General features: G+C 34.0%; 1 protein-coding gene across 4 annotated transcripts in view; it reads right to left on the bottom strand.

Annotated features, from left to right (window-relative positions):
• Stxbp5l (syntaxin binding protein 5L) overlaps positions 1-27680 on the bottom strand; it is a 179606-nt gene that overhangs the window by 88668 nt on the left and 63258 nt on the right. For all 4 annotated transcript variants that reach the window (XM_048346722.1, XM_048346724.1, XM_048346723.1 and 1 more), the window contains exons 6-9: positions 16322-16456; positions 14160-14223; positions 5247-5330; positions 1971-2094 (exon numbers count right to left, since the gene is read on the bottom strand). In XM_048346722.1, the coding sequence (XP_048202679.1) occupies positions 1971-2094; positions 5247-5330; positions 14160-14223; positions 16322-16456 (407 nt within the window). The remainder of the gene's footprint in view (positions 1-1970; positions 2095-5246; positions 5331-14159; positions 14224-16321; positions 16457-27680) is intronic.

The raw sequence follows: 27680 nt of genomic DNA, 5'->3' as shown, positions 1-27680 counted from the left end.
CAATTGATTCTTTAAAAAAGGGAAGATTTTTTTTTCAGAACATTAGTATGACTTTTGTTTGGAAGTACTGGGGATTGAACTCAGGGCTTTGCACTTGATATGCAACAGCAATACTTACAAGACAATATGCTGTAAACCAACTGTACATTGCAGGGAGGTTGGGGAGGGAACCAGGGAGAGGGAAAGGTGGGAGAAAAACGGAGGAAGAGGTAAAAAGTTTGATAAGAAATGTACTCACTACCTTACATATGTAACTCTAACCCCGCTGTAAATTATGTTGACAATAAAAACCAAAAAAACTGAATAAGAAAAAAGTTTCAGGCAAGTATGGAATGTCTTTGTGAATAGAAATTTATCTGCCTCAACAGTAGAGTAGAATTAGAATTCAAACTGATAAAAACAAACATATATATCAAACACATATATATCAAACATATAAACATATCAAATGCTTAGAACTAGTAAAATTTGAATTGTAGTAACATATGCAAATAAATACAAAATTTATCAAGTAATTATAATACACTTTGACATATAAACAGTATCAGAATTTGAGTGGACAGGAGTGAAGGGAGTAAGAAATAATTACCACAGAGCCAAGTTATCCTGGGTAGCATATCTATCTAAGTATCCATAATCTAAATAAAGCATTTCTAAAAATGCATCTACACAGTGCCTTGTGTATGAAACTGTAATCCCTCTGTACATCACTTTGACAATAAAGAAATAAGAAAAAGAATGCATCTATATCTGACCTCCAAGTAAAAAGATCAAGTGTTAATAATTTAATCCTTTATTCTTGCAATATATGACTATGGTATAAAAATGTCATACAAACAAAACAGGACATCATGTGATCTACTGACAACCTATTATAGAAAACAACATTATTTTCTAAATAAAATGCTATATCAAATGTGCAAAAATGAAAAATATGTGTAACTTAAGATTTTGACTTCTATGCCTACAATATTGGATGTTGTAAACATAAATTTCAGCTCATTTCCAATATTATTAGAAGTAATTTGGTCATTTAAATTATAGATATTCATATATTGGAATGTTTCTAATTCTACTCATATATGTAGATCTAATTCTACTCATATATGTAGATGAAAGAAAAATCTTTACTGAAGATTAAAATCCTCTTTATAATATATATGATAATAAACAAGACCTATCATTAGACCAGGTGCCAATGGCTCATGCTTGTAATCTTAGCTATTCAAGAAGCTGAGATTAGATGATCACAGCTCAAAGCCAGACACAGTAGCAGTTTATTAGACTCCACCACAAATTAACAGCAAAAGTGTAGCTCAAGGAATAGGGTATCCTTGTGAATAAACAAGCTGAGCAAGAGTGTGAAGCCCTGATTTCAATATCTGGTACCAGCAAAATGAATGAATGAAATGAATAAATAAAATCCTTCTAGTCGGGGCTGGGAATATGGCCTAGTGGCCTCGTTTACATGAAGACCTGGGTTTGATTCCTTAGCACCACATATATAGAAAAGGCCAGAAGTGGCGCTGTGGCTCAAGAGCCTAGAGCAAAAAGAAGCCAGGGACAGTGCTCGGGCCCTGAGTTCAAGCTCCAGGACTGGCAAAAAAAAAAAAAATCCTTCTAGTCACAATTCTCTTATTTAGTGGAATCATACAGTATGAAAGTTAGCTATTATATATAGCACCATTACTCTTACTCCTCAACTATTGAATACTTTATCTTTTGCCTCAAATATATCAACAATTATCCATTATCCATTTTTTGGTTTGCACATCCTTTATATATCATGCAAAATAGGGAAGTATGGTGTTGGCAAGAAAGGAAGCAAAGTTGAGGCATAATGGGGAGATCTGTAAAGCCTACAAATAAACGATGTTCTAATACTTTTTTTTCTACCAAACCTACTAATACCACCACTCTTACTTTAAGTCAAAGTGTTGAGTCTCCAGTTTTTCCCTGAAAGGTCTTACCATGTGGAATTGTGGTCTGGAAAGGGCGACTTGGGCTTTTCAGGTTCCATAAAGTCAAGCTACCGTCTGAATGGCTGCACATGAACTGTTTGCCCTCATGATGCCAATCGATTGAATGAATAGCCTAATAGAATAACAATTAAAAAAGAGGAAGTAGCTATATTATATCACAGATATATTCCCAAGGAAAAATACTCTGACAAAAGAATTATACTGATAACATGTTTTCCTTATCAGATCAGACTATCTTTGACCTCAATTTTCTATAGACTTATAAAAGGCTAATGAATGCCATTTCCTTAAAGAAATGCTAAGTATGTGTCCTAGTATCAGTGCATTTCACGTTTTTATTTAAATTCCAGTCCCTTTCTGTATCATGTCATGCTTGCTTGCCAAAGTACTTATATAAAAGTAAAAGAAAACATATGAAACTGTAACCCCTCTGTACATCAGTTTGATAATAAAATTTTTTAAAAAGAATAAATTATAAAATTCTCTATAAATAAAAAAAAAGTAAAAGAAAAGGTGGACACCTGGTGGCACATGCCTATAATACTAGCTACTCAAGAGGTTGAGATCTGAGGATTACAGTTTGAAGCCAGCATAGGCAGGAAAAGCTATGAGACTCTTCTCTCCAACAAACTACTCAGAAAACACCAATAGTGGTGCTGTGGCTCAAGCACTGGCTTTGAGCAAAAGAAGCTCAGGGATAGCATCCAGGCACTAAATTCAAGCTCCAGGATTGGCAGGGGAAAAACAGTGAAAGAAGGTTATAAAAGTAAAGGAAGTTATCAGAAGATGATTTTGTAGAAGATGGAAGCTTGTTAACACTTAGAATAACCAATTTTTAAACATTAAGAGCTATCAAATGAAGACATTCTATGTGTCAGACCCCATGGTAAGCATTTTACATGCATTATCTTATTTAATCATATAAGATTTGTGTTTTCTTCACAGTTTATATACAGAAAATGTCTACACTGAGATACTTGCTCACGTCAAAGATCTAACTACAAAACCCATACTGTCAATCACCACATTGTCCTTTGTCAAACAATACACATACCAGAAAAAAAGGTTTCTTTTTTTTTCAGGACTACACTGTAGGTTTTTTATTTCTTAGTGAAATATATATTTTATATTATATAGTGCATATATAATATATATCATACTACATAGTATAGGTACAATATAGCATATATACATATAGAGAGAGAAAGAGAGACTTTCTATATCCATTCATCTGAGAATGTAGCTTTAGGATGATTCATATACTAGCTATGTGAGCATGCACTGTAATTTTAAGTTAAATAACATTCAAAAGCAACTATTTAATTTTCTCAAACTGTTACATTCTCAGTACTAGTGTAGTATCTTCCATAAAGTAACTTTTCAAGAAATACATAATGGGTATATAAAAAATGAATGCCATGTATATTTCTAAAGCTGAGATCTTCTTCCTAAATCAAGTCTGGATACTGTACTAAATACAAAATACAGGACAGGTTCATACAACATCTTTAAAGAAAAATAGACAGAAGATTAGTATAGGTGAGTATTAATAATACTTATTGTTTGGAACTCTGAACACATAAATACACATATGCAATGTAGATATATCAATCTGTATCTGCATACATATAATGTAAAATGTTATATGTAATAAGCATTATTGAAGTTAAAGATAATCATTAAACATATTATAAATGAAATAAGATATAAGGCTTGATTAAATAGAAAATCAATGTGAAATTCATTACTATTCAGAGACGTTCAGGCCAGTTCTCAGAACCTGTGATTAGAAGGGAAACATTCATCATTGTCTTCTCTGTTGTTTATTTCTTTTCCTTATATGGGTTCCTTATATGGGTTTCCTTATATTGTTCAAAGAAAATGTCACTTCTTTTGCTTCTCCTATATGTCAACTCTAATGAACCTCAATTTAAAGTTCTTTCAACAAAGGCAGAGGTAGAGATATCATTCCCAGAGCTGAGCATTCATTCTATGCCAGTGAATTTCTGTCTATTGGACAGGCAGATGTAAAAATTATAGCCACAAAACACAAAAGTACTATAAATTAAATACAATTATGTAAAAAGAGCAAGTATGGAAAATCAACTTTTTATTAGATATGAAAATATTAAAGTGCACAATTGAGTAACTGGTATTTGAACTAATTTGAAAGATATACAGATAAAATTAGGAACTGTTCTACAAGAAGTGTAGAGTGGAGGTTCTTTTTCTATTTATTCATTGCTGCCTTAAATTATTTGGCTGTGTTCCCTTATTTTTGCAGTCTTCCCATATAAGAATGAACATTTCTAAACAGACTTTTTACTTCTATTTTCCTTTCTATCTCTCTCCATTCCTACAACTTTTCAAATTAATTTGAAATTAAAATGTTCAAGCTTATAAGTATAATCACAGCAACAAGAAGTAATTCTTTTACATTTTACCCTTGCATTAACCACTAAAGGTAGAAATGGCCACAAATCAACCACTGACCTGAAAGTGTCAACTAGGAGGATATTATTCCTTGACAAATGGGGTTTTGTTATTTCTGTTAAATAAAAACTTAGCCATGTTATGATTTTATCTAACAAAATTTACTTTAAGATTGTATTGTCGGGCTGGGGATATAGCCTAGTGGCAAGAGTGCCTGCCTCGGATACACGAGGCCCTAGGTTCGATTCCCCAGCACCACATATACAGAAAATGGCCAGAAGCGGCGCTGTGGCTCAAGTGGCAGAGTGCTAGCCTTGAGCGGGAAGAAGCCAGGGACAGTGCTCAGGCCCTGAGTCCAAGGCCCAGGACTGGCAAAAAAAAAAAAAAAAGATTGTATTGTCATTTATTTATTAAGTGTTAGTATCCCCTAAATCTGTCTTTATTCTAAGAAGGCAAGAATCTGAACATAAGGTATTTAAAGATGTCTTAAACTGAAACACATGAATGAATTTTCTAATGTGAACAGTGTCTTTAGAGAATTTAAGAACAATGAGGCAAACTATATATATGAAAGAAAGGAAAGAAGACAAAAGTGGGAATACAGCATAGATTAAAGAAACCAAAGTATTTAAGATAACAAAAAAACTAGCATTCAAGATAGAAGTCCTACTCAGAAAAATTAACCCAGAGTTGAAATTTGTGCAAATAGCAAAAGACAGTGTGAGACACTATTTCAGATTAAAAACATTTGTAATATACAAAGCTTAGGAGTAATAAAGTGGAACAAAGTCATAAAACAATCGCAAATATTTTTAAGTAGAAATAACTTACCTCATCATAATAGACTCTCAATTCTGCTCTTTTAGATTTCAAATCCCAGAATACTACGGTACCATTTTCATAACCTATTAACAGCTGAAAAACATTAAAATATTATATTCTTAATTCTGATACCAATTTTAATTAGGATCCAATAAAGAATCCTGTTAATACAATAAAAATTTTATATATAACAAAACTTCCACAATATAACAAAATTTACACACAATTTCAAATTTTCTATCATATGAAAATAACTTCAATACTGTAAAAATATTCACCACAAAGAAATTTTTATGTGGCAACTAAAAATGTTTTAAATGGTAAATCAGCTTTCTTTAATGTAAATATTTACCAAAGAAATGAAGAAATATTAGTATGTATGACACAATATAAAAATAAGTGGAAATTGGAAAAGGAGAAAAGTGAGATAGAAAATGAGAGTAAAATATAAAATAGTAGGTGACACTGATCAAGATTCTGTACACATAAATTGATATGTTGAGTTGAAATCTTGTGTACAACTGTTTAAATATATTAAAAATAAATTCTAGAAAAAGGATGAAATAAGGGGCTGGGGATATGGCCTAGTGGCAAGAGTGCCTGCCTCATATACATGGGGCCCTGGGTTCGATTCCCCAGAACCACATATACAGAAAATGGCCAGAAGTGGCGCTGTGGCTCAAGTGGCAGAGTGCTAGCCTTGAGCAAAAAGAAGCCAGGGACAGTGCTCAGGCCCTGAGTCCAAGCCCCAGGACTGGCCAAAAAAAAAAAAAACAAAACAAAAAACAGAAAAAGGATGAAATAAGATACTTTATTAACTAGTAATAAAACACTTGGTCTAATGTATTTAAAATATGGCCAAAATATGGCCTCAAATTTTTTTTATATCAAACCTGATTTTATTTGGCTAGTCACACCATTAACAATGGCTGACATCTTCTTTAAAATTAATACATAAGGTAACTTTAAAATAAACAGACTTACTTTTAAAATAGGAGAATTTGAGAATAGGTAAAAACTTAAACATTAGGTCATTAAAGAAATATATAGTTATTTTCAACTGATAACATATACTAATGTTTGTTAAACCATACACAACTTAAAAATCATCTGACATAAATATTGGGATTTTTTATATGATGAGCAAATAAATAATTTGCTAAATCTAGAAATGTCAAAATTGAATACATATTAAACTAATGTTCCTCAAAATAGAATTATTATTTTGTCATATGTTCTGTACTAAGATATATTTAAGTTCAAAACACTCTTTCATACCAGAGAAAATTATGAACAATAAAATGAACTTCTATTGAGTATATGAAATTATAAGAGAGGTTTATAAGTCTAAAAGAACTGGAAAATGTCAATTAAACAATAACATGAATATTACAATCCTTCCAGATTTGGGCCACAGAATGTAATGAAATCTTATTTTAAATACTATCATATTTTTCAAAGTTAGTATGGGAAAGATAAAAATTACTTTGTCTTTAAAACATTTCTAGTATCCTAGTTACTCAGGAGGTTGAGATCTGAGGATAATGGGAAGTCAGGCTAGGCGGATAAATCTGTAAGACTCATATCCAATTAGCAAGCAAAAAGCCAGAGTGGAGGTGGCTCAAGTGTTAGAGCATTAGCCATGAGTAAAAAGCTAAGGAACAGCACCCAGGCCCCAGGTTCAAGCTACAGTACTGGCACAAAATAAATCATATAAATATATAAAAAATTACTTGTAATAGTCCCAAATAGATGATAAAATATGAAGTATTCATCATCAATACATCAAAAGTTGTTGAGATAAATATATAAGATCACAATCTTAGAAATATGACATTACAATAACAAGATGAACATGAAAACATTCCTTGACATCCAGAAGACACCAGAAAAGATTCTCTAGCCATGAGAAATCAAGACAAAAACAAGCCCTATGTGCAATAACTGACTACTCAAAAACATTTACAATGTTCAGGATATGATCATATATGTATGTGTACATCTGTGTATGTATATATATAAGTATATAATGTATGCATGTGTGTATATAATTGTATGTATATATCTATACATGTATATATACACACAAATTATATATATATACATATATGTGTGTGTATTTTTAAAAACAATGTCCCTCACAATAGATTGTAAGTATCATAAAGGTAAGGCAACTTTATTATGATATCATTATCTGGACCTATGTCTAAAGAAAACAGATCTTTGGTGGTCTAGACACATGGCTTTGTGGTACTGCAACTGCCTCGCAAGTTCAAGATACTGACTTCAAACAGCAGTATCAGAGAGAAAGAGAGAGCGAGAGAGAGAGAGGAAGAGAGAGACAGAATTTAAAATAGCTATATTGTAAATATTACTAAATTCCAAATAAAATGCAGATATAACATTAGAGCTGACAAAAACAATTTTGAAAATGAACAACGTATCTCTAAATAAATGGGAAAAAATAAGAAAAAGAAATTAATAAAAAAATGAAAGAACTAAACAAAAACACCTCATGCTGAAACATGTAGAACACAATAAATCTAAACTAGGAGAGATTTTTAGGAGCACACATAAAAATAAAAAAATTGAAAATGTTTGTGATTTAAGCACTTGATTTTTAAAAGTCAATAAAAACAAACTTCAGAAGGAAGAAAAAAATCATGAGATAGCAAATCTAAGAGCAAAAGTTATTTTTCATTTACTCAATTACATTTTTACATGAAGAAAGTAACTTTCAAAGTTTTCCACATATTTTCTTGCTAGTTTTATACCTTTTATTCTTACTTTCTGTTGCAACTTTACATGAAACCTTCATTATTTTCTTTTAAAGGGTATAGTTTTCATAGCTGAATTTTAGTATGCTACTTCTAAAATTCTTTTATTATTTGTATTCATTTAAATATTAATTTTCTTAGGCCTTCCAGGTATGCTATCATATAATCCAAAATAGATGCTATTTTATTTCTTCCTTTCTAAGTTTTATGCAACTAATTACTTGTGTTTGTGTAAATTATATTACTGAAATTTCCTATAGTATCAAAAAAGTGCAACAGTAATACTTATAAGACAATATGCTGTAAACCAACTGTATAACTGGAGGTGGGGAGGGAATTGGGAAGGAAGGAAGGTGGGAGAAAAAGGAGGGAGAAGGTTACTAGTTTGATAAGAAATGTACTCGCTGCCTTACCTATGAAACTATAACCCCACTGTATATTTCTTTGACAATAAATAAATAAATAAATGTTTTTAAAAAAGTGGAACAGATGAGTATCTTTGTTTTCATTTAATTTTAATAAGCAATGGCTCTAATGTTTCCTCATTAAATAAGATCACAATTTCTGAAGGAGAGAAGCAAGGAGTGGTGAGGTGTATTAACTGATTTATACTTTATATTGTACTTTGTAAAGAAATAGATGTTTAATTTTAAATAGATATTACAGAATATATTTGATAAATTATGATAAAGTAAACAAAACTGTAAAACTAATATCAACATTAATAAATAAGAGACAAATTTATCAATAAAAATAGAAGCCAAATGGTGTTGGGAGAATTGGATATCCATATACAGAAAATTGAAATTAGACCCCTATCTGTAACCCTGTACCAATTTAAATTCAAAATTAAACAAAGACCTAACATAAGAATATGAAAGAATATGAAAAAGCACTACAACTTGTTAGTATAGAAAACTCCCCTCATAGAAGTCTAGTACCTCAGCAAATAAATATGAAGATTGACAAATGGGATTACACCAAGTTTAAAAGCTTCTATACAGCAAAGAATATAGGCACTAGGCTGAAAAGACAAATCTCCAAAATAGGAGAAAAATGTTCACCAGCTATCCATTTGACAGCCACAGTATATAAAGAACTGAACCATTCTATCACCCCAAGAGTCAATAACCCCATTAAATAAATGGGCAAAGGACCTAAACAGACACTTCTCAGATAAAGAAGCACAAATGGCCAATAAATACATGAAGAAATGGCTCAACATGTCTGTCCATAAAAGAAATGCAAATCAAAATAACATTGAGATTTCATCTCATTCCAATCAGAATGACTATCAACAAGAATATGACAGCAACAATGCTAGTGAGGATGTTTCTAAAAGGAAATCTAATAAACTGTCAGTGGGAATATAAATTAGTGCAACCACTAGGAAAGGCATCATAGATTTTTTTTCAAAAAATTAAAAATAGACCTACCATTCTATCCAGAAATACCACTATTGGCATGTATCTGACAGAATACAATTCAGGATATAATAATGACTTGCTCATGTGTGTTTATTGCAGCACTATTCAAATAGCCAATTTATAGAAATGACACAGACACTGTACAATTGATTAATGGATCAAGAAAATATGGCATATATATGAGCAATGGCATTTTATTCATCCATTCTCCTTTATTATTTATTCTTCCAAACAGGAAAAATGAAGTTCTGACATTTTAAGGGAAACAGATCTGTAAAAAAATCATATTAAGCAAAGTAAGATAGGCATGAAACAAATTAGGAAATTAAAAGATGAGAGAGAAATATAAAGGAAAACAAAATTATGTAAAATGGAATAAAAACCAACCAATTTAAGTTATAAAACTTTGTATAGAAAAGAAAATACACAACAACAAAAATGGAAAAAATAAAATAAAAAATTAACTTAAACTGAAAGAACAGGTTTCTAGTCCTCTAAGGAGGTCAATTGTGTGGTCAGCAGTGAAAGATCTCAACCTATGCAACTAGTTCTTTTATTTTTCCAGTCTTGGGGCTTGAACTCAGGGCCTGTCACTGTTTCTGAGCTTCTTTTGCTCAAGGATAGCACTCTGTCACTTGAACTACAACGTCACTTCTGACCTGGGTTTGAACGCAGAACTTCATGCATGCTAGGCAAGCACTCTACCATTAAGCCACATTCCAAGCCAACTAGTTCTTTTTTATTTGTCCACTTTAGCTATGTAGTACCTGGTGAAAGAAGAATTCTTATACTATTTGACTTGTTTGTTCTTTCCTTTGTGACACTTGTATAGCAAGCTTTCTCCTAGCTGGTCCCACCAATGTCTGGTGGTATGACAGTAGACCAGCTCTCTGGGCCAGCACTCCCTGGATCAACACATGACTTTGCTAGGAATTCCTGAATACAGGACAATACCAGAACTATTGACTCCTAAAGCTGCAGACATAGCTAGGTGTCACTCAAAATGGCCACTCAACTGCAGCCAATGTCCAGAGAGAAGAGTGAACTTTCATGGTGCCAGTATGCCACATACCAGTAATGCTGTCTGGTTAAATTATAATTCTGATGTGTACTGAGATCAGTATCAATTGTGTTCTCTTAGCTATATATTCTCTTTTCCTGTCTAATTTCTTTTCTTTGAGAGGAAAGTTTGTCAGGAAAGAAATGCCCTTTGATTAAACTTTTGAAATATTATGCTATGAATAGAGTGAAATAAGCCATACACAGAAAGACAAATACTTCATATGTGTCACTTGCAAAATCTACATCAAAAGAAAATGTAAAAGACTGGAAAGGGGGGTACTATTTGGAAGGAGCCACTGTGAGGAAAGAGACAATGAAAGGGATAATATTGTATGTCTGTATGAAGAGGCTAGAATGAAATCTATTTAAAAACTACAAGAAAGATAAAAGAGGGAGTGGGAAGGGGGAAAGAAAATAAAAGAAGGGGTGACTATGAAGAAAGTATAATATACCCATATATAGAAATACCACAATGAAACCCCTCAAATTTTATAGTACATGATAATAAAAATTATATGAGGAAAAAATCTATTTTACAAAGTAACACCATGATATATTTGCTATTACTATAGATCCCTTTATAGCTTCTCTAGTCTTGATGCCTGTTACAGATTTGCAAGATCTACTAATATACAGATTTCATAATCATAAATATTATGAAAACTGCCATCATCTATTTTCAACTAAGGCCTAAACAGCATAGCCATTACCCAACTTTTGAAATGTTATTTGCCTTTCTTGAGCATTCCTTATTAGACTAAATAAAGACAGTTTACTTAGAAGAATGTCAATTCAAACCCTTAAAAAACACCCCCAACACTTTCCCTTGGTGACTGACAGCATTAGACAAGTCCTTGACTCCTTTGGTGAGCATTCTATTTCTTTCATATGTAGTTTATTTTTTATAGAGTAGTACCCTCCCTCCCTCCCTCCCTCTGTCCCTCTCTCCCTCCCTCCCTTCCTCCTTTCCTTTCTTCCTTCCTTCTGCTCTGGGGCTTGAGTGCAGTTCCTGGTGTTGTCCCTGAGCTTTTGTGCTCAAGGCTAGTGCTCTACCACTTGAGCCACAACTCCATTCCTGGTTTTTTGGTAGCTAATTAGAGATCAAAGTCTCAGAGACTTTCTTGTCCAAGGATAGCTTCCAACCACAATCCTCAAATCTCAGCTGAGAAGTCTGGATTATAGGCATGAGCTACCAGTGCTTGGCAAGTCTTACTTTTCTATGTTAGGTTGTACTGAGATCTGAGATCTAATTCTAGTTATTGGCCTGAAGGTAATAATAAAACACACACACACACACACGCACACACATACACACACACCATGTACCTATCAAACATGATCATGCAAGGCATCTATCTCCAGTAAGATCATTACAGAGTCTCTCAAAGAAGAGAACCTGTTTTTCCTCAGAAATGGTAAAATTGCTAGTCCAGAGGGTTCAGAAAAGCTGTGGGAATTCTCAGGATTGTCTATATAAATTTCTCTAGCACAGTTTCAGTAGTTGAAGAGTATTGTTTTAATCATGTCTATTCAGAAAATCAGAATGTAGCCTCATTTGAAAAGAGGGTCTTCATAGTTATAATAAGTTTAAAATATTGAGATGAAATCATCCTCAATTGAGAATGAATCCAAGGCTAAATTCAATGACTGCTTTCCTTATTAGAAAAGAAAGTAGAGAGGAAAGTAGAGAGTCACAGAAAACATGATCATAGATGAAGGCAAAGACTGGGGCTCTATGGTCACAAGAGAAAGAATACCTGAGGTAGAAGAAAGACTTTCCCCTAAGCCTTCAGAAGAAGCAGACACCAGTCATCATTCTGGTTTCAAAACTCTGCCTACAGAACTGTGGAAGCAGTTCCTTCCATATCTGGGATGACAGGTATGCCTAGCTATTGGGTTGAGATGAGAGCTTATAAGCTTTTTGCCAGTGATGGCCAGGAACTGCGATTCTCTCGATTTCTTCCTTTCAAGTAGCTAGGATTCCACTGGTCCCTGGCCTTAAGAATTCTTTTAAAAGTATCTTAAAGGGTCCCTAGGGTGATTTATGGGCATTACTTTTTGTGGGTAATGTAGGCAGAATAAATAACTCCCCGAAAATGCCAACACACTAGTCTATAAAACATTCAAATATGTTTCTATTGGGCTGAGAAAATAGTTCAGTGGTACAAACATGTGCTTAGCAGGCACAAAACTCTAAAATTTAATCTCCAGCACCAAAGACACACAAAAACGTCCCTATATGAAAACAAGGACTTTTCATATATAATTAAGGCTTGTATGTTGATATGGGAGGATGTTCCTACATTATGCAGATTGGTCCAGATTATCCATGAATTCTTAAGAGTACAGAGGGCTTTTAAGATGTCACAAAGAGACTGCAAAGATGAATGAAGCATGGGTTTTGGAAATGGGAAAGGAATCTACAAGTCAAAAATATGTGAAGCTTCTAAAACAAATAAGAAATCATATTCTTCTAGTCACCTGAAGGAATGCAATCCTATCAATACCTTGCTTTTAGTTCAATGAGACCTGGGTTTGACTTCTGGCATACTATACTAATGAATGAAAATGGTGTGTTCTAATAAAACATTTAAAATAAATAGGCAACAGGCCAGATTTGGCTCATGGGCTGTTCCTTGACCCTTATTTAGACCAATCATGATTATTATCTTAACCAGAGTCCTGCTGATAAAAGACTGAGGTAAGGCTTATATGCTAATATTTCACAGAAAAGTACAAACTCAAGGTTACAACACTTAAAAGAAAAGTGAAGTAAATCCAAGAAATAAAAAGCAAGAAGAGTCATTACCATGCTAACCATTAATTTATGTGAAGAAGAAACCACAGTAAGGTATTTTATCAGTACATAGCATGTTTCTAACAGTTTATGTGGATAAAAATATGACTTGGGACATCCCAATGGGGGAAATAGAGGAAGAATTTAATACTTATTTCTTGTCTGACATAGGTTAAAGTTTTCTCTGATCACTTTAGTCTCATTATTTGACCCCTCTGGCAACTGTTAGAGAAGCCAGAATGTGCACCTTATGTGTGGCATTCCTTCAAAATCCAGAATTAATGAGGAGCTGAGCATAGCTAGTCAATTTCAGAAAGATGTAGTGTATGAAGTTAGTTAACCCTGACACACCAGAGATGCTGGGCATAGTCAACTTCAGGAAGCTATAGTGTATGAAGTCAATTAACACTGATACATGGGCTGGGGTTATGGCCTAGTGTCAAGAGTGCTTGCCTTGTATACATGAAGCCCTGGGTTTGACCGCAGTACCACATATATAGAAAATGGCCAGAAGTGGTGCTGTGGCTCAAGTGGCAGAGTGCTAGCCTTGAGCAAAAAGAAGCCAGGGACAGTGCTCTGGCCCTGAGTTCAAAGCCCAGGACTGGCCAAAAAAAAAATAGTGTAACACTGATACACCTGAGATTTTTAAGAGGCTTAAAGTAAAACTTAAAACAGAAAACTACTGACCATAATTAGCACAAGTAAATCATTCATTCATTCATTGCTCCTTCATATAGTCAACAAATATTAATTTTTAGATAATATGAAATGCAATGAACTAAATGTTAATTATAAAATAATAGACACAACTTGTCTAGAAATATTGAAAATAAAAGAATAATAGTATTATAATACTCACTTTCCCTTCATCCCTTGGGCTATCACTTAAATGTACAACTGGACCTGGATGAGTTTTAGTTGACCTGTTAAATCAATTCAAAATATTAATTGAAAACTAAGCACTAAAATAACTTACTCAAAGAAATTAAAATCATATTAGAATAAATTCCCAATATTCCAAACCTAAGCTCTATTCACTTGATTTCTGAGCTTTCTTTTTGAAGTATAGGACAATTGCTACTCAGATTTAGTCAATATCTGCTTTGCAAGAATACTACAGTAGAATAATTTTATCATGCATTATCCAAATTTGGACAGATAATTCAGGTTTTATTTCAACTCTACCCATTTTTTTCATATTGCAATTTAACAATTCAGAATAAATTTAAAGCCAGGTGGCGGTGCCTCATGCCTGTAATCCTAGCTACTCAGGAGGCTGAGTTCTGAGGATTGCAGTTCAAAGCCAGCCTGGGCACTCTGTCACTCTGTGACACTCTTATCTCCAATTAATCACCAGAAAACTGGAAGTGGTACTGTGGTTCAAAGTGGTAGAGCACTAGCCTAGAGCTTAAGAGCTCAAGGGCAGTGTCCAGGCCCAGAGTTTAAGCCCCATGACTGACACCTCCCCAACCCCCCCAAAACCCCAACAATTGTAAAAAGGAGTGTTCATGTGGCAGTTATATATGTGCACATAATGCATTTTGGTCATAATCACTCCATCTATTATTGTTTTTTATCCCCTTCCACCATCTTCCTTAAAAAAATATTTTAATGGGTTTCATTATGATGGTCTCTCATCCAGACACTATGGGAGGGTGTTCCCAAGTTCTGTGACTTTCTACTGTTCCTTGTTTTCAAGTCCACAGAGTAGGTCAGTATTAAGCAATAGGCTCTCTTCAAGAGAGCACTGAATATTTGGAAAACTTAAAATTTCATATGTGAAAAATGCAAAAACCAAAGTGTTAGTCAGCTTCATACATATCCAAAAATGCTGTATAGGTCACATGAAAGAGATTAATAAATTCCTTCTCTTTGAACCTAGAACAGCATTTTAGCAAGGCAAGAGAGAGAAAAAGAGCTATGGAAAAGGTATATGAATTGGTCATGATTTTTAAAAATAAATTTATTTATTGTCAAAGTAATGTACAGAGGGGTTACAGTTTCACATGTAAGGCAGTGAGTACATTTCTTATCAAACTTGTTTCCTCCTCCTTCATTTTAATCCCACCTTCCTCCCTCCCCAATTCCCTCCCCACCTTCTCCTGAGTTGTACAGTTGGTTTACAGCATATTGTCTTGTAAGAATTGCTGTTGCGTTGATTTGCCTTTTACTCTTGGTCTCTCCATTTTGGTGTTACCCCTTCCCTAGTTCTGATAAACTACAATATCCAGTGTACCAAAGTCAGTTACAGTGACATCAGGGGTAAAACCATGGGGAAGAAAGACAAAAGGAAAAGGCATAATTTCATATGGTACATTGAAAGTAACAACAACAAAGATAAACCACTTATTGACAAATCTTTTAGTTCATGTCGCTTAGCATCATCTTATGTGGTCATATGTACATTGCTATTGAGCTATTGTGCTCTGCTAGGACTATCCTAGAAAAGCACTGGATGGTCATGAATTTTATATTGAAAAAATATGCAATCCCAAGCCTGTAGTCCTAGCTACTAAGAAGGCTGAGATCTAAAGATTGTGATTCAAAGCCAGCACAGGTAGGAAAGTACAGGAGACTCTCATTTTCCATGTTAATCACCAACAAGCTGGATGTGGAGTTGTGGCTCAGGCAATAGAGCACTAGCCATGAGCAAAAACAGCTCAGGAACACACCCCGGACTTGATCTCAAGCCTCAGGACAAGCACAAAACAAATAATAAATTCAACCCCACTAAAACTGATCATACTAAGAATGATCATAAAACAGTAAAATGAATCCCATGTATAACTTGTATAATTATCTAATTTTATTATCTGCATTTATATAAACCCTAATCATTTGTAGTATTAGAAATTTAAAATAAGCATAATATTTGTATACCTACTTTTAAAAACATTTATGGTTTTGTTTTAGCCTAATATCAAATTAATTATAAATTACCAACAGAGAAATTCAATACATATATTATATTACTACATAAAATATTAAAGCTAGTAAAAGGATTTATAAGTTCAAACTTACAGTTCTATTGCCTTGTTCCACATGATAACATATCCAGAAAGAATGAAAGATTCAATATTTACAATATGAGTATTTCCTCTTTCTGTTCCAACATAGAGCCATTTACTCTGGAAAGGTAGATGACAATAAGTAATTCTGAAAGAAAGAAAATTACAATGAAAATACCTAATTTTCCATCTGCTCAGTATATTTTCCTTACACTTAATATTCAGATGCAGTGACAGATATATACATTTAGTTATTAATAAGAAGGTATATCATTAAGAATAATGATAATCATTATTAAATAGGTATGTATTGTATGAATTAAGTTAAACATATTTATCTCCTCCATTATTTATCAATTCTGTATAGTAATAGCTTTCTAAATCCTTTCTTGTAACTTTTTGAAATCTGCACTGCAATAGTGTTATTGGAGCTGTGGCTCAAAGTAGCAGAGTGCTAGCCTTGAGCACAAAAGCCCAGGTCCTAAGTTCAAGCCCCATGACCAACAAAAATTGAAGAAGAAGTTTGCAGTTAATCACTTTTCAGAACTTGTTATTGTTATTGAATCATAATCATATTTCCTAGAATCTACTTACAAGAGGCATTAAATTTAAAAGCGCTGATTAAAATTCTGATGTGATGCAAAGTAATTTTTTCAAAGAATATAAATAAGTTTATAACATGATTGTGCTTTGTAACTTACATAAAAATAAAACATATATAATAATGTAAATTAATCAAGTGCCAGAGGCTCATGCCTACAATCTGAGCTACTCAGAAGCTGAGGTGCAGAGGATTGCTATTTGAATCCAGCCCAGGTAGAACATCCCTTAAGGCTCCATCTCCAAAATAACTGGCAAACAGCCAAGCCAGACGCCTGGCTCAAGTGTTAAAATGCCAGCCAAGTGTGCAAGCCAGCTCAGTAAGCACAAGGTCTTGAGTTCAAATTCCAGTAACAGAAAAAAATTATAACTTCTTGTTTTGATTTTTTGACAGTATTAAGATTTGAAACGATCACGGGCCACACCCATACCCCTTTTAATACTGCTTTATTTTTATTTTTCAGATAGTGTCTTAAGCATTTGTCTAAGACAAGGACAAAAAGCCTTATACCACAGTCCTCCTACCCTCGCCTCCAATGTAGATATGATTACATTCCTAGCTAACACTTTGAGGCTGGCCTCAACCTGCACCCCTCCCAATCTCTGTCTCCAGCGTAGAAAAATCTAGCTATATAAAACTGAATGAATAGTGAACATTCAGTATATCCAGTTTATACTCTCAAATCAGTTCACTTAGTATTTTCAATACCTACTTCTCTGAACCAAGTATTATCTCTTCCAAATACCCTAAAAGTAGCCTGCATACTATATCCAAAACCCCCAAAATTCTGTTATAACATAAGCAATTAGACAGCTGACAATCTAATTAATATGTAACCTCTATGATCCTGGACAATTTTTATTAAAACCTGAAATCAAGAATTGCTGTCCCTAACAAATATTAAATAATGTTTCACAGAAAATAATTTGATAGTCATGTTTCTGAGCAAACAAGGATCAATTTTCAGTTCAATCTAAGTTACTAGTGCTATGAAATTGAGGAATAATTTCATTTATTAGCAACTTGAATAATCTTTTTTGGAAGACAGATTAGACATTTTCTACAATTACAGTCAATATCAGTGGATAAGGAAATTACAAAGAAGCAAATTTGGTTAAATAAGAATTAAATTTTGAAGGACTGTATCTTTTTAAAATTAAGTTACTAAAGTTTGTAAGATACTTTTGTCCATGTTCTTACACGAGTAGTTTCAATAAATGATTTCCAGATTTTTCCCAATTCTCAGATTCAGAGGTTCTACACTTTACAAAAAACATCATCAGCATCTGAGGTGCTGAGGTCTCGTAGGAAAAATTGTACACAATCAAGATTATTAATACACACAACAACAAAAGAGCAAATTCATTTACTTATAGAAAACTTCTATTTGTATATGAGCTACTTAAGACTTGAAATTACAAAATAGTTTCCTGTCAGCTCTACAGTGAAAACCGTAATACTTTCTGGTAGAGAGTGTGCAGGGAAGTTTATTTTCTTTTTCTTTTTCTTTTTCTTATTTATTGTCAAAGTGATGTACAGAGAGATTACAGTTTCATAGGTTAGGCATTGGATACATTTCTTGTACTGTTTGTCACCTCCTCCCTCATTCCCCCTTCCTCCCTTCTCCCCCCATGAGTTGTTCAGTTGGTTTACACCAAACAGTTTTGCAAGTATTGCTTTTGTAGTCATTTGTCTTTTTATCCCATGTCTCTCGATTTTGGTATTCCCTTTCACTTTCATAATTCTAATACCAGTTACTATAAAAATAGAAATAACATTTTCTGACTTCATTTAAATTTCTGGAATATTTCAATTTTCTCAGTGAGAGAATCGGATCATAGAGGCCAAGTGAAGAGCAATAACAAAGTATTCCTGTGACTTTTGATAAGGGCAGTAAAGATGCAGGCCTATGGGGAGCCACAAATGCCACTCTACTCAGTAATAAGAGTATCCGTCCTTTTTCAGGTGCCACAGAGTCCAACTGAAGGGCTTAACTTCAAACACATATATCAGTAGCAAGTAACATTTCCTCTTTTGCCAGTAAAATGTCAAGGATCACTGAAGACTTGTTTAAACATATCCTAGAATTTCATTAACAAAATATTCTAAAATGCCCAGCCAGATATAAATATAAAATACATGTAAAATGTCAGATTAAAAAAAACTAGTCAAAGAAATAATATCCAAAATCTCATCTAAATTGACAAAAGATATGAGCTAAAGGATGCAAAAAACTGAGCAAAACTAACAAATAGTACAAGAAATGTACCCATGGCCTAACGTATGAAACTGTAAACCCCTCTGTACATCACTTTGACAATAAATAAGTAATTATTATTATTAAAAAAACTGAACAAAACGAAACAAAATATATTCAAAGAAATAATATCCAAGACATGCTATAATCAAAAATCTAGAGAAGGGGCTGGGGATATAGCCTAGTGGCAAGAGTGCCTGCCTCAGATACACGAGGCCCTAGGTTCGATTCCCCAGCACCACATATACAGAAAACGGCCAGAAGCGGCGCTGTGGCTCAAGTGGCAGAGTGCTAGCCTTGAGCGGGAAGAAGCCAGGGACAGTGCTCAGGCCCTGCGTCCAAGGCCCAGGACTGGCCAAAAAAAAAAAAAAAAAAAAAAAAAAATCTAGAGAAAAAAATCTTAAAAGCAAAACAGAAAGACAATACTTTCACTTATAGGAGGAGGAGAATGAATTCTCATCAGAACAGAAGCAACTAAGATGCTATTCAAGTGCTTAAAGAAAAAGATCTGTCAACTAACAGTTCTTTTTGAAGCAAAAATATCCTTCAGATAAACAGTTAACCCTTCACATCTGAGGGTTTATTGTTCCAAAGAGACTACAAATTAGGAAACCCACAAGTGCTCAGGAATTGCACTCCAGTATTGTACTGTATGAATTATCTATTTCTCCCTCATCAACACCCAACTCCTACCATGCTGCCTTTCAACAAATCTAAAATTTTTACTTTATCACTTAAATTAAGCACATTCCCTTTTACCATGCTTTCTAAGCAGCATTTGCTTTTTCAGGAGGCATGATTTTGCAAAATTAAAGGTGGGAAACACTCAGCAAATCACACGATTTTTTTCCCCACACAACGATTTTTAACTCAAGTGATAGTAATACAGGCAGGATAGTGTCTCTGAATCAACTGAGCTGCATAATGAGCATGCAGGAATTTGAATATTTGTTTTTGACATTTCTTTTGATTTTTAAAATTTAACTTTCACTGAACTTGGTCAAAAAATCATGTAATTTGCAACCAAGGTAGGATTACTGTGAAGGAGAAATTATGACATGATTAGATAAAGCAAAATTAAATATTTGTCATTAAAACACCAATCTCAAAAGAATGGTCAACGAGACTGATAAGAAACTGAGAAAAGAAAATTAAAAAAAAAACCCAAGATGGTAAAATATGGGCTAACACAATATATGTTCCTCCTCCTCTTTAAGTTCCTAAATTATATTTAATAGTTACAGCTAAAATATCAAGTCTGATATAGATATAAATATGCATAGGGGGAAATTTGATACAAATGAGAGAAGTAAAGGGATGTAATAATGGAAATATCTCTATATTTCATTCAAACTGGCAAAATACAACTGTAGATAGTTATAAATTGTTCACATATAACAAAATGTCTGCAGCAAGCACTTGAAAGTGATACAAAGTAAAAAAAGATAAAGAGATATAAAACTAAAAAATAAAATCAAAATGGAATTCTAAAAGTCATATAATCAAGCCACAGAAAGGGCTCTAAATTATTTTGCAGAGTTGTGCTGACATAAGAGATGGGTACATGTCACAAAACATGTTAGTAAAAATAAAGCACAAGAAGTTGCTCTGAATGGTAACTCAAATCTGTAATCCTAGTTATACAGGACATACAGATCATGGGTTCACAGCGTATGTCCAGCCCAATCAAGAAGAAATTCTTGGGATCAATTCTCAACCAATGACGGGAGGTGGTAGTAACTTGCCTGTTATCCCAGAAGCAAATGACTGGAAAAAGTGGGGCAGGAATGTGATTCCCAGAAACACTGGGAAACCTAAGTAGAAGAATCACAGCTTATGCTGATCAGGGCATAAAATGAGGCCCTATTTTAAAAAGAATAACCCAACACACAAAGGTGCCCAAGTGGTAGAGCACCTGCCTACTAAGCATGAAGTTTTGAGTTCTAATCCCAACACCACTAACAAAATAACCCAAAAAGTATGGGAGGTTCAATTGCAAATCCATCCTCACTATAGAAAATATTTCTTTTTGTCTTGTTGGTTCCTTTATCTGTGTTTGGGAGAGTGACAGTGGCCCCAGAAATAGAGGGACAAAAGGTGAACAAATATAGCAGTGATATTCACTAGACACTATGTTGAAAATGAGCTATACAACTTGTGTGTGGGGATGTGAATGAAAAATTGGGAGAAGGGAAAGGGTGACATTGTTCTGACATATGTAACTGTTACCCCTCTGTACATCACCTTTATAATAACAATTAAAATTTTTTTAAACAAAAAGTATACAAGTTCATTGAAAATCCATTCTCACTATAGAAAAACATTACAAATACAAAGAGTTTTTTCTCAAGATATATGGGAAAAGGAGAGGCTAAATAAAGAATCAAATTTTACGGTAGTAAATTATACTTATGAATTGTAATGATGAATAAACGTATTATGCACATCAAAATAAAAACAAGGCCAAGTATGGTAGCATACACCTCTAGTCACATCTACTCAGGAGGTAAATTTAGGTAGGATATGGTTTGAGACCAGCTGGGCTAAAAAGTTAGTGAGATCTCATTTGAACAAATAAACCAGGCATGCTGATGGTCTGAGCTATTGGGAGGCACATGAAGAAGAATTGCATTCTGAGACTACCCCTGAAGAAAAACATATGAAACCATCTGAAAAATAACTAAAGATAAAAAAGCTGGAGGAATGGCTAAAATACCAGAGTACTTGCCTAGCAAATGTGAGGTTGTGAGTTCAAGCTTCAGTAGCACACACAAAAAAGATTAGAATGAAGGGTGAATGTTAATGTATGCAATCTTTTAAAAATTATTTATAAGTGGAGGATTCAAGAAAAGAAGCAGAATATTGTAAGATAATCTATTACAAATTATAAAATAACTTCACTGAATGGGGAAATGAGAAAATGTAGGGACGTAAGTTATTTTGGATATGAGTACAGTCTAATACTAAAAACAAAAGGATTTCATATAAACACCATACCCTAGTAGGTAACGTCATTTCTCATTAGTGCATGAATCAACAATTCTGATTCTGAAATATGAATGGGAGAGTTGGGTGATAGTGGACAGGTTTCTTTTTGTTGGAATGAAAATTTACAGATAAGCAAAAATGATGAAAATGATACATGTGGTGATAAATCATATTCAGGAGGCATTGGGACGAACTCATACTCATTCAGCTTATTGTAAATACAAATAGTTATATAGGTTATTATTTACAGATATATTACCGATAAATATATTACAGAATATATATACATATATCTTTGCTGTGGTAAATGATTAGTTATAAAAGCAACTATAATCCACTTAGTAATAAACACTTGGTTCTATCAATGGTTCTAATATAGTAAAATGAAAATAAAAAACTTAGTTGCTCTAGGATTGGGACAGAGAATACAGAAGATGAGTCTGGAGTATGTCATCATATAAAAAAAAAATGAGAAGACGCTATTTAGAAGGAGAAAAAAAGCCTATACTGATGAATGTATGTCAAAGGGACAAATAACCACCTGAAACCATAGCTCCCAATGAGCAAAATTAGAACAATGAATATGATGAATGAGTCAATTTCATTGGCCATGTGGGTGGTACCTAAGTTAAACATTATTTCTAGTTTTATCTGCCAGGATGCTGTAGGATAAAACTAGAATTTTAATCTGTAGCCTCAGTGGATTTGCCTTCTCTAATGTGAATGGACACATCCCAATCTTTGAAGATTTTTTTTTTTTTGGCCAGTCCTGGGCCTTGGACTCAGGGCCTGACTCAGGGCCTGAGCACTGTCCCTGGCTTCTTTTTGCTCAAGGCTAGCACTCTGCCACTTGAGCCACAGCGCCACTTCTGGCCGTTTTCTGTATATGTGGTGCTGGGGAATTGAACCCAGGGCCTCATGTGTACGAGGCAAGCACTCTTGCCACTAGGCCATATCCCCAGCCCTCTTTGAAGATTTAAACAAAAGTTGAAAGAAAGTGGAATTCACTACTTCTGCTTCCTAATTGCTTCAGTGATGATGCATCTTCCCAGCCTTCAGACTTAAGATTTCATTCGTTTATTCATTCATTCATTCAATATGAAATAATACAATCTTGTTTTACATTTGCGGTCACAACTCAAATCTAGTTTGTTTTATTGCTCACTTCACTGTATTAGAGCCCTCTAGAGAAACAGAACTAGTAATATGTACATATATATCTTGACAGTACCTAACTTATGATGTTTGGATTTGGTTTATAATTTTCCACTGTACATTAAATCCCTTTGGATTTGGAGTTACTTATACCACTAGCTTCTCTGGGTCTTCTTTTTACAAAGAGTAGATAATCAGATCTTTCAGACTCATAATTCTTGATACATTTCTATAATTTCCTCGTGTGTGTGTATGTGTATGAATGAAAGAGCTATGTGTATGTGTATATACCAATACTCTTTGGCTTATGGTTGAGTTACATCCCAACAAACCCATCATAAGTTGAAAATATCAATAAGGCAAAAATGTATTTAATCAGTGTTTACCCTCATGATCATATGGCTGACTGGAAGCTGTAGCTCGCTGCTGCTGCCCAGCATCACAAGAGAGTATCGCTAGCCTGGGAAAAGATCAAAATTAAAAATTTGAAGTGCAGTTTTCACTGAATGTGCATTGCTTTTGCACCATTGTAAAGTCAAAAAATTGTAAGTCTAACTATCATAAATTGGGAGCGGTCTATATGTTCATGTAAATATCTCCTACAGTACTTTTTGCTGAAGGAACTTTACTAATATGAACAAAATTAACTAGAAGTGCACTCTAACTCAGTACATTAAATAAGATTTTGTGATTCCATATTGATTAAACAATGAATGAATAAGTAAAAGGAAAAGAGACAAATACTCATTGCAAAAAATTCAAGTATTTCATGCACATAATTTGCTTTTAAAGAGGTGGTATATAAACCTCCACTCTAAACACAGATGTGCATAGTGACTTTCCTTCAAAATAAAATGCATGAGAAGATGAAAAGAAAGAGTAATTCATAGGAGAATAAACTAAAAAACACTACCTCTGCCAGTGTTATAATAAGTATAAAATGTTAGAAAAATACTAATTGTGTATACTCTTGCGGCAATGTGTGGAAGAAAGTTTCTGGTTACTGGATTTTTAACTCAGAACCTTGTGCTTACTAGTTAAATAAAATTCAAGTCATGGTTATAACTCAAAGCCCCCCAAATGACATTTTACCTTTGTTATCATCCTACAAATCTATAATTTCAGTCCAATTATGACAAAACTGTCAAATTTTCAATGCCACAAATTGGTACCTCATCTTTCACAAAGAGGTGTCAAGTCATAGTAGGAAAGATTTTGCCAAAAAGGTAAATTTCTAACTTACCCAAACTGCATGCTACAACTAAAACAGAAATCTTAAATCAAAAGAAGATTAAATAAGATCTAATCTAACAATGCACTCAAACATTCTAGGATATAACCAAATATTACTGACCATACTAACACTGAAAGAATCTATTTTAGAATTTCCAGGGAAAAGATTTTTAAGCAACAACTAGAAAAGTGCTTCACTGAGCTATTATAAACCTTCTTGAAACAAAGAAAATGATCTCAGCAAAAAAATGTAAGTTAAGCTGGGCACTGGTGGCTCATGCCTAGCTACTTAGGAGGCTGAGATCTGAGGATTGTGGTTCAAAGCCAGCCAAGTCAGGAAAGTCTGTGAGACTTATCTCCAATTAGTCACCAGAAACCTGGAAGTGTCGCTATGGCTCAAAGAGGAAGAGCACTAGCCTTGAGCTAAAGAGCTCAGGGACAGTGCCCAGACCCAGAGTTCAAGCCCCACCAACAAAACAACAACAAAAAAGCAAAGTATAAAAACTGTAAAAACATAACAAAAACACTCAAAAGATTACAAGATGGAATCACATCCTATGTTAAGTCAACAGAAAATACAACCAGGGAACTCTTAAGATCCAAAGATAATACCCAATATATGAGCAGGGCGCTGGTGGCCCATGCTTGTAATCCTAGCTTCTCAGGAGACTAAGGTCTAGGATTCTGGTTCAAAGCCAGCCCAGGCGGAAAGTTTGTGAGACTTTTGTCACCAATTAACTACCCCCAAACCCACAAGTGCAGCTGTAACATAAGTGGTAGAGCACTAGTCTTAAACACAAAAGCTCAGAGACAGCACCTAGGCCCTAAATTCAATCTCCATGACCAGCACCAAAAAGAAAAAGAAAAATATATCAATCTAAACAACAAACAGAAACTGTATTTGAAAAAGATAAATTAATTACAGTGTCATAGGGAGCCAGAGGAGAGTAAAATATAATCAGATCCTAAAAGAAAACAAAACATGTTAGGTAGCACCAGTCCTAAAAGAAATAGTGGTGATGGTGATAGTTTCTGCAAAATTATCCCAAATTTCTTAGAAACCAATTAAGAAAGATAAATGGGCCACAAACAGGACAAGCCTGCCCCACACCACATGCAGAAACATCTAAAAACTAAAAGTTAACAAAAAAAAATCTTGCAATAATCTAATGAGAAATGACTGCTTGCTAAGATGAAATATTTGAAAGACAATTGTATTCTAAACTGAAACCATGGTAGCCAAAATTTAGTAACATACATCTTTCAAATGCCGGCAGAAAAGCTATGAACTCAGCATTCTTTATTTCTTTTTGGCAGTACTGGCATTTGAACTCACGGTCTCAAACTTGTTTCTCAGGCACTCTAGATCATAGCCACATTCTTAGCCTCTCAAGTCAACATTCTATACTTAGTAAAAATGTACTTTAGAAATGTCATTATTAATGAAGAAAAGCTAAAGAACATGTGGCCAATGGAACTACCTAACAAGAAGGACTATATGAGCCAGGAATCTGTGGCTCATAGCTATAAAATCTGAGGATCACCATTCAAAGTCAGCCCCAGTAGAGAAGTTCTTGAGACTCTTATTTCCAATTAGCCAGCAAAAATATCTGGAAGTTGAGCTGGAAGTTGTGGTTAAAGGAGAAAAAAAGAGTGAAAAGGCTAAGGGACAGAGCCCTTGCACTGTTCAATCCCCATTGCATGCACTCACGCACGTGCAAGCACATGCATGTGTGCACATGGGCACACACACATACACATGCAGGATGATTGGAGGAATTGTTTCAAAGGAAAATAAGATGATGAAAGTAGTAAGTCTGGAGTAAAGAAATTAGAAAAGTAATAAATTGAATTAAAATTAGTAAATAGACTATTCTAGTGAGCTTTTATATTAATGTTTGAGAATTAAGCCAAATACCATGTGATTTTTAAGGTATGAGGTTATGGTTTGAAGAATGGTGTGCAAGAAAAATTATGTTATGATATAAAGAAGGGTAAAGGTAAGATTTCAACCAAACATAAAATATCATCAACAATTTTAATGACTCAATTAGAAAATGGACATTTCTTCAACTTGATCAAGAACATCTACAAAAATGTATTATCTACCATTACCCTTAGTAAGTTAATGCTTTTATCCTAAAATTAGAGCAAATCAAAGAGGCTGATTCTTGCTACTCTTGTATAACATGATCTAGTCAATGCATTAAGGCATGACAGGAAAGAAAACACATACAGACTGGAAAAAATTAAAATTTTCCTATTTGTAGATGACATTGTTTACATGCAAAGTTCCAAGAAGCCAATAAAAAATTAAATTGCAAGGCCTGGTGTAAAATAAAAGTTCAGGTCCTCTAGCTAAATACTGATTGTTTATGCCTATAGTCCTACCTACTCAGGAGTCTGAGATCTGAGGATTATGGTTAGAAGCCAGTGAGAGCAGGGAAAGTCCATTAGACTCTTATCTCCAATTAACCACCCAAAAGCCAGAAATGGATAGTGGCTCAAGTGGGAGAACACTAACCTTAAGCACGTTCAAGGCCCAGGAACACACCAAAAATTTTTTTTCAGGGCTTCTTATTCAAACATCAGAAAAATATGTCATACAAGGCAAAACAAAAAACTTTTCTTCCTTTGTAGTTTCTCTATTGACTTTGCATGTTTCTCTAAATAAAAATGTATTAGTTTATACTTTCAAAATGAATTTTTGTCATTCATTGCATATTATTCATTTTAAATTCAAATAAAATAATATCAGACATAGTGTTCCCAGGCATAGTAGTGCATACTTGTAGTCTCAAGTACTTGAAAGGAAGAGACTAAGAGGACAGTACTTGGCAGCAAGTTAGTAAGATCTCATCTGAACCAACAAGCCAAATTTGGTGGTTCATGCCAGACAGTCTAGCTTTGTGGGAAGTATAAGTAACAGGATCTTAGTCCAGGATAGTCTGGGAAAAAATGTGAGATCCTATTCAAAAAATAACTAAAGCAAAAGGGCTGGGGACATGGCTTAAATGGAAGAGCACCTCCCTAGCAAGCATACATTGCAGTTCAAATTCCAACACCACCCAGAAGTAAGAATTAAAAATAACACCAAGAAAACATGTAACTCATCTGTTATCATCACCATGACACACA

This window comes from Perognathus longimembris, chromosome 5, assembly GCF_023159225.1.
Source record: "Perognathus longimembris pacificus isolate PPM17 chromosome 5, ASM2315922v1, whole genome shotgun sequence".
NCBI lineage: Eukaryota > Metazoa > Chordata > Mammalia > Rodentia > Heteromyidae > Perognathus > Perognathus longimembris.
Note: the sequence above shows the minus strand (reverse complement) of the source record. Positions and strands in the feature narration are given on the sequence as shown.